We start from the raw sequence: 9,287 nt of genomic DNA, 5'->3' as shown, positions 1-9,287 counted from the left end.
AACTGATCCTCAGTTCAAGTTATTTGTTGTCCTTTTATTGTGGCACAAAGACAAAGAAAATCACTAAAAATACTCCCTTTATTCAACTCCACTTTACTTGTATTCCTTTTTCGTCCATTCAACTCCACTTTATATGTTTCCTTTTTAGGCCAAGAAAATGACCATTTTATCCTTATTCACACTCCATATTTACAAAAAATGTCATCCATACCCCCACGGCCCACACTAATCCACCATAAAACCCACCTTTATATTTTTTAAATATTTTTAACCCCACCATTCTCTTTCCCTATGTACTTTTTATAGTTTTTTAATCTGCTTCTTAATACCCGTGCAAAAAGCAAACATGCGAATTGAAGTTGAACGGGAGGGAGTATCATGTTACCCTTCCACTCGTGCATCATGTCTAGCGGGAAATATCAGCTTTGCTAAAAATATGGGGCCCAGATTTAAAAAAGTGGGTACCAGATTTCCTTTTTTTTTTAACAATAGGTTTCACTTGTGACGGATTTCCGTCACAAACTTGTCACGGGTTAAGTATCACCCACATGGGTAGATAAGACAAAAAATAGAATGCATAGGGAATTACAAATGAGTTGTCTATATCCTTCTATGTGAGTATTATTTGACCCGTCACAAGCTTGTGACGAATATCGACCGTCACAAATGAGAATTTGTGTTTTTTTTAAACAGGGATTAGCTTTCACTTTGGAATGGCTTAGTGAGGATTATCCCCAAACATTTAGACTCCTTCCAAAGTGTATTTTCATGGGTAGTATACATTGAACCCTTTAAAAGCATCGTAAAATATAAAGGACAAATAAATGACTAAAACACCTAAAAAAGGAACAAAAAATGACGGGGACGAAGGGAGTAGTTTTTTATTCTCATCTTATTTATTCCATGTGAGTGGAATATTTAAATATGAACAACTAGTTTTGCTTGTGACCTCTCACAAAAAGGGAGAGGGGACAAGGTGGGGCACCCCCATGTGCTTTCCACTCACCTCTCAATGGGCATTTTGTGACAGGAAACGGTATCCGTCACAAGCTTGTGGCGGATATCGCCCGTCTTCAATGAGATTTTGTGAAATATGAATAGATTAAGTTTGATGGGAGCATGTAATTAAGACAAAGGGAACATCCGATCCTTAACATGCATACAGCTTGGAAAGAACATCCTCTATAGTACTGTATTCTTGATTGAGTTTCGTTAGCTTCTAAGCTCAATTTCAATAATTAAAATTTAATGATGAGATTAGTGTCTGCTAAATTAAAGCAAAGCCAAATGTCCGCATCAAACGTGTATCATGATTTCTACTCCCTAGCAATACATAGTTGAAAAGAGAGATTTACTCTTACTGTTGTTCTTGTTTAAAATTGTCTTAACTTAAAACCTTTCACAACCTCCTTTTATTTTTATATCTGTTTTAATAGGGTATGACTTATAAGAGTCATCTAATATAATAAAACAGTTTTAGACAAGAAATGGTGTTACTCTTACTCCTAATACATACCTAAGGGAAGAGAAACATTTACCACGATTTCTATATTGCTAATATGTTATTTATATGGGATGTATCCTTGAATTAAACAGATAAAAGTCAAATGAGACTGTTATATACGTAACACAAGTCACTTTTACCTATTGACTCAATTAATAAGTCAATAATCTGAATGAACCTCTTATTAGGAATTTAGTTTCCGTAAATCCTCACGATTTCATTAAAGAAATATAAAGATCTATTTTCTCAGTTAAATTCATTTAATATAGTATTTTACTCTCACGTCATGATTCACTGCTTAAAATTGTAACCGTTAAATCATTCGGGAATAGAATGTAGACTAGTGAAAGAAAATTGCAAAGGAAGAAAATCGATAGAATCCATTTTGATTCAATTCATACAAGAGAATTTGATAATACTTTGTTGGTTCATGTCTTGTACTTGTTTCATTGATACCGAATATGTGAAAAAACAAGGCAGCCCATCAATTCGTGGTCCTATATTTCACCTCAATAATATTGGTGCCCACTTCCTTTATACACAAAAATAAAGACTATCTAGAGTACAACGAAATTATTTTAGCCCACTTTTATTTCCTTTCATTCAAATATTTTAAGTTTTCCTTATTTTCGAGTAGCCCTTTTGGAGAATAAGTTAAACCACTGAAATATTTAGGCTCTGTTTTTTGGACTTAAATTATCTGAACTGAAATTAATGGAGCTAAACTGAAATAAGAGTTAATTTTTGAAGAGAATAACTTACCTAAACTAAATTGAACTGAACTGAATAAAACTGAACCGAACTAAAATAAACTGAAATTAAGTAAAAAAAAAGGGCCTTAATGATTTTATTTCATTCTAAGCCATTTTAAACCAATCGTTATAAACAGGGCAACTCTACTCCAATTTACTACGTTCAAACCGTTCACAATTTATATTAATATTAAATTGATTTCTATATCCATGCAAGTAACAATACAACCTTACTTTATATAAAACTTTTGCATTATTTTCTAATAGCAGGTTTCAAACATAGGTTAAAAAATTATACGTTCGATAATTTCAGTTTATTCCAAACTATTTCAATTCAAATCAACCGTTACAAACAAAGTAACTCCACTTCAGATTACCACATTCAATCAGTTTAAGACGTAAATTCATATCGATTCTCCTAATTCATGCAAGTACTAATTACAAACATAACAATTTTACTTCAAATCAATACAAGACTTCAGATCAATTCCGATAATCCATGCAACTATGCAAGTAATAATACACCCTTGCTTACAAATCCATGTATATATAATCATAGAAACGTGTACATTAAACATCAATAATTCCATCACGATCTACATAGATTGATTACATACTACTATACTAGTACTAAAATCATACCATTACCACTAATCACAAAAACAATAAAAATAAACAAAAATCCAAAACATTGCTTTCCTTCTACTCCCTTCAAACAACAAACAAACACTTTCCCATCATATATTTTCCTTAATTTAATTTAATTTAATAATAATAATAATAATTTAATTTGGCGGGAAATGGGTCCCACACTTTCCTTCACTCTCATTTAATACCTCCGCAACCTTCACCAGCTTTCCCTCTCCATTACTTTCTCTCTCTAAAACGCCACTGTTCCGCCATTGATGAAAGCTCGAAAAAACTCGAAGCTCTAACTTAAAAATTAAAACTAAATGGAACTCGAATTACTCAATTACACTAAAATTACAATCATAATAATAATTATTATTATTCAATTAATTAGTATTTATAATGTTAATTGTTTATCGACGGATGGACTCTCTCTTCTCTCGTTGAAATCCGCCGTCGATAAGTCGGCGGCAGAGACGGCGGCGTTTTCCGACTGGAACGACGACGACGGCGATCCGTGCGGTTGGACTGGTGTTTCTTGCGGCGGTAGTGGAAACCCTAGGGTCGTCGGAATTTCCCTTGCCGGGAAGAATCTCCGAGGATATATTCCGTCGGAGCTCGGTTCGTTGACGTATCTTCGACGATTGAATCTTCATGGAAACCGGTTTTACGGAGCGATACCGGAGCAGTTGTTTAATGCGACGTCGTTGCATAGTATATATTTGTATAATAATAATTTGACTGGACCGCTTCCGTCATCGATTTGCTCGCTTCCGAGAATTCAGAATGTTGATGTTTCGGATAATCAGCTTTCCGGCGAGATTCCGAGGAGTTTGAAGGAATGTCGGTCGCTTCAGCGGTTGGTTTTGGCGAGGAATAAGTTTTCCGGTGGGATTCCGGCGGGTGCGTGGTCGGAGATGTCGGAGTTAGTCCAGCTGGACTTGTCGTCAAATATGTTGTCTGGGAAGATCCCTGTCGACTTCGGGCAGCTCCAGTCTTTGTCCGGGACGTTGAACTTGTCGTTCAATCGTTTGACCGGGGAGATCCCGAAGTCGCTTGGAGATCTTCCCATGACGGTTAGTTTTGACCTGCGGTCGAATAACCTGTCTGGGGAGATTCCCCAGACAGGTTCTTTTGCTAACCAGGGTCCTACTGCATTTCTCGGGAACCCACATTTATGCGGGTTCCCGTTGCAGAAAGATTGTTCCCACTCAAATGGTAATAATACTAGTCCCACGAGTCGTACTCGTGGGACTAGCCCCGAACACAAGGGATTAAGCCCTGGTGTGATATTATTAATATCTGCAGCGGATGCTTTGGTGGTTGCGTTTGTTGGGTTGGTCCTTATCTACCTCTATTGGAGGCGTAAGGACCACTCCAACGGATGTAGTTGCACGGGGACGACTAAATTAGGAGGAAACGGGAAAAGAAACTCGCCATTTTGCGCGTGTTTGCGAGGGTTTTCGAGCAATGACATTGAGAGCGAGTCAGATAAGGGAAGCTCTGTTGAAGGCAGTGGCGGTAGAGGAGAGGTAGGCGAAGGGGAAGGGGAATTAGTCGCGATTGATAAGGGATTTTCATTCGAGCTGGACGAGTTATTGAGAGCGTCAGCTTACGTGTTGGGGAAAAGCGGGTTAGGGATCGTATACAAGGTGGTGCTTGGCAACGGGGTGCCAGTTGCTGTAAGAAGGTTAGGAGAAGGTGGAGATCAACAAAGGTATAAAGAGTTTGCTGCTGAAATTCAAGCAATTGGGAAAGTTAAACATCCTAATGTTGTGAAATTAAGAGCTTATTATTGGGCTCCTGATGAAAAATTGCTCATTTCCGACTTCATTTCTAATGGCAATCTCGCTAATGCTCTTCGAGGTTAGTCCGAAATTAATGTTCATTTTTATTAATTACTTCATTCGTCCTAATTATTTGTTATAAGCGTAGTTTCTTAGTATCAAATCATGCTCTTCATAACTCTTGGTTACTTTTTGTTCATATTTGTGTTAAGAGTAGTTATGAGTCAATGCTCGATAATGACATTTAACATGATTTGTCGTATCCTGGTTAAAAGTATCTTCCTCCAATGATATTATTTGTTGGACTCGGAAATGGAACCAGGATTTAGAGGTAGGACTTAGGAGGCGAAAAATTTCTCAAGGCAAAATAATTAAACTAGATAAGGTATAAAAAAATCGAACTTTCATTGCTTGGTGGACAATCGTTTTTGCTAACCCCTTTAGTTCCGCCTTTGGTTAAACTAGTGACGCATTCATGAAGTTCAGTGTACTAATTATAATACTCTTACTACAATTTAAGAGTAATTAACAAATATCTCTGGCATTTAGCAGCTTAAAATCTAGCTTTTCAAAAGTGATGCCAAAATTTTAAGTGTCCTACTTGTTATTTGTTTTCATTAGTAAGTTTGATGCTACTATTTGTTTATCATTAGCTTTGGTCCACAATTGTTGGGGATCTTTTGCTACTAATTTGTCTCCATCTAAGTTGGGAATGCCTTCTACTTGTCACTTTAAAACTTTGTTATGTGTAGATTATAGTAAAACCCTTATCCAAATCGTCTGTTTTGATACCGGTCGGTCCACATTTGCCACCGGTCGACAAGTCATAAACTTCGTTTTGATATCGGTCGACATTTGCTCGCTAAACCAAATTTTTAAAATTGATGACAGTTTTTTGTAACCTTACACCGACTCTTCTTCCCATATCCAATACTGACACTATGAGTATGACACTGAGACAACTCATTTTAAGCCGAATATAAAGATATTTTATTTAAATAGGCGAGAATCTCATGTTAGATACTTCTAATTTTCTAAACGAGTCTAAGTAACAGCCATTGATACTACATTATTCACACAATTACTACTATACCTCCAGTTGTATAATAAGCATTGTACAATCACTATACATTTAACCGAGCATATGTATAACTTTCTTGAGCTTTTTTAAAATTTATTTTTTTTATGTTTAAGTTTGTGGATTGAGAAACTTTACAGTATAGCTCAGATTCTTTAAAACAAAACTCGAAAACTTAAGTGTAGAGCTCGAAACTTCGTTTTGATACCGGTCGACATTTGCTCGGTAAACCAAATTTTCAAAATTGATGACAGTTTTTTGTAACCTATATTACACCGACTTTTCTTCCCATGTCCAATACTGACACTACGAGTATGACACTGAGACAACTCATTTTAAGTCGAATATAAAAATATTTTATTTAAATAGGCAAGAAACCCATGTTAGATACTTCTAATTTTCTAAACGAGTCTGAATAACCGCCATTGATACTACATTATTCATGCTCAAATTTTGATATCACTATTTCTAGATGGGTAAAGGAGGAACAGTTTTGAAACCTGATTCAGTGACATTTAAAGTTGGAGGGCCATACAATTACACTAAATTATGCATGTGGGTTTGACAGATGATGAATAATAATGGTATGTTTGCCTAAGTTGTGTACCTTGGTAAATTCAACCCATAAATCTTCTTACTACCAGAATTTTAATTTCCTTATAGTTCTAAGGCCCTACCCAACTATGTCTTGGTAAGTGGTGGGTGTTCCATTAATAGCCTATTAAATTGTTGGTCCTCACCCAACAAGTCAATCACAAATTCTTGTTTGTGACGGCACATATCCGTCACTCTTGAGTGACGAATACCATTTTACCTCATAAAGTATCCACTTTTTCTCTCTCTGTAACACTATTTATGTGGTCCCCTTTCTCCACTAACCCATTTTGTTACCATTTTAACTCACAAAATATCCGCCACAAATGGTAACCCGTCACAAGGGAGACCAATTGCAAGTCAATAATGAAATGAAAATAAAACTCACTTGATGGATCGAGATATGATCACGGTAACCTTCAAAATATTTACAAGGTGGTGGTGGTGTTGTCCACAGTGGAAGACCTTAGGATGGCTGACCCTTGCTGACTTTTCATGTTTCTGTGTAAAATTAACATCTGGTTCCTTGATATACGAAGTCAATAGTTCACACCTTGACTTCCTTATGGTTTTCTCCAAAATCTATCACTGATTGTCCAAAAGTAATACCGAACTTATAGAAGTAGTTAAAATGGATCAAAATTATAGTTTTACTTTCAATCTAAGTAACTAATTTGGGTGGGTCATATAGATGGTAAGTGGGTGTAGTAACTTAGTAATTACGCTCAAGTCTAGGTACAGTATAGTAGCACATTCAATGACTTCTATTTTGGTGGGTTGTTGTCATTTGTCAACTGTCAACATGTCGTGGTATGCAATGCATCATTTAGTGTACATCTAAATCTAATGATTAAAGTTTTTTAGCAACATCCTAAAAATTGAAATTTTAGTACGATGATCAATGGTGAATGTATTTTTTGATTTTTAGCATACAAATCGTCACCGCATTGTGCCTTAGGAATCTTACTTAACCGAGTAAGGGAAGGTCGGTTGTACGCAGTCTTACCTCAATAATCAATTATATTAAAGTTGAAAACGAAATGGTAATTTGGCAGTTGATCTACCTAAGGTAGTTATAAGTTCTGGTCATTACCTATTGCATTTCTAACTAACATAGCACATTGGATGCTACTCTCTATGAATATCACAAATTCTTGTTTAAAACGACAATATCAATTATAAGCTTAAAATAGGTCATTATGGTAGATGATACAAAAGGAGAATATCTAAGGACTAATAAATGATTTACGGATGATTTATCCTATATATATGCAAGTTGGAATATACTTAACCCGTCTTCATCTTAAGTTACGGATATTACCATCCTAAAACAGACTTACTATTAAAGTATAAGGTACATGTTAGTTTGAAATGTAGATCAAAAGTCAACTTGTTAGTGAATATTGCATTCCAAATCCAACTACCACCACTACTCTGCAAGATAATGTAGGTGCAATTTTCAGATGTAGATCCATCAAAACCATTTTTTTAGGTTATTTAAATCTAGTGTAGTTGGAAATTCAAAGCTGCTCTTACCTGTATGTTTTGGTTGCCTAGATTCCTTCTTTCTAGCATTCATACCTTTGTTTATACGCATCAGTTGATCACACTGAATTTAGAATTGCGGGGTAGGGGTCAGATGTATGTAGTCTTATCCATGTGTTAGCAACATAAAGAGACTATTTCCGAATGACCCAGAACGAAAAATGACTGATACCACTTAAAATCTAGTGGTCACCTTCAAAACCTTTATAGAACAGTCGCATTACAGGGTCGCGTCTAAAGTTAATACCATGCTAGAAAGTAGATATTGACACAATTTTGACCCTAATTGTTTACAAAGCAAATAATGATCAAGTTGGATGAATGTATGAAGTTTTTATGTGCTTGTAACAGGGAGAACAGGGCAGCCATCAACAAGCCTAACATGGACAACAAGGCTTAAAATCGCGAAAGGAACCGCTAGGGGTTTAGCCTATCTACACGAATGTAGCCCTCGAAAATTCGTTCATGGAGACGTAAAACCCTCCAACATACTACTAGACAACGACTTCCAACCCTACATCTCTGACTTCGGCTTAAACAGGCTAATCAGCATCACAGGCGACAACCCGTCGTCTTCAGGTGGCTTCATGGGAGGTGCACTTCCCTACGTTAAGCCAGTCAATCAAGAAAAATCAAACAATTATCGCGCTCCTGAGGCTCGGATCCCTGGAACCCGTCCCAACCAAAAATGGGATGTGTACTCATTTGGGGTGGTATTACTGGAGTTATTAACAGGGAAGTCTCTTGAACACTCTTCATCAACAACATCTACTTCGACCGAGATTCATGACTTGGTGAGGTGGGTTAAGAAGGGGTTTGAAGACGAAAACCCGTTGTCGGAAATGGTGGACCCTATGTTGTTGCAAGAGGTTCATGCTAAGAAAGAAGTATTGGCTGTTTTTCATTTGGCTCTTGGTTGCACTGAGGGTGATCCTGAGATTAGGCCTAGGATGAAAACTGTGTCCGAAAATCTTGATAAAATTGGAACTTAGATATTAAGATTATAGAACATTGTAATATTCGTGTATTTTTGTAATTTTTTGAGTTTAATGATAATAATTTGTAAGCAATAGCAAGAATTTGAGTATGTTACTCGACACTTCACTTAGCTGGTGTGTCGGATGTCCGACACGATGCGGACATTTTGGCACTTCACTTTAGACCGAAAAATTGAGAAATTCGTACCGAATAGCTATATTCGACACTTAACATGTGTCAGACACAATTCATGTGTCGGAGAGTCGGGGTAACACATGAGCAACTAGCCATAAAGGTCAGATGTGATAGGGAAGATGTTCTTTTGTTTTCAAAGTCCAATTTTGTGTTATGAGGAGTCCAATTTTGTGTTATAGGAAGATTGGGCTTGGGCTTGGGCTGTTTGATTTTGGTTCCACATT

The 9,287-nt window shown here is 36.5% G+C and overlaps 1 protein-coding gene across 1 annotated transcript; it reads left to right on the top strand.

The window, feature by feature from the left end:
* Positions 1–3,114: 3,114 nt before the first annotated feature.
* LOC141598543 (receptor protein kinase-like protein ZAR1) lies at positions 3,115–8,966 on the top strand. The gene is made up of 2 exons (XM_074418211.1): positions 3,115–4,752; positions 8,242–8,966. The coding sequence occupies exons 1-2, from the start codon at positions 3,210–3,212 to the stop codon at positions 8,880–8,882; spliced, it is 2,184 nt and encodes a 727-aa protein (XP_074274312.1). The 5' UTR covers positions 3,115–3,209; the 3' UTR covers positions 8,883–8,966.
* The last annotated feature ends 321 nt before the right edge of the window (positions 8,967–9,287 follow it).

The sequence above is a fragment of the Silene latifolia genome, chromosome 9 (genome assembly GCF_048544455.1).
Source record: "Silene latifolia isolate original U9 population chromosome 9, ASM4854445v1, whole genome shotgun sequence".
NCBI classification, from domain to species: domain Eukaryota; kingdom Viridiplantae; phylum Streptophyta; class Magnoliopsida; order Caryophyllales; family Caryophyllaceae; genus Silene; species Silene latifolia.
This window is presented reverse-complemented; position numbering and strand designations above follow the sequence as displayed.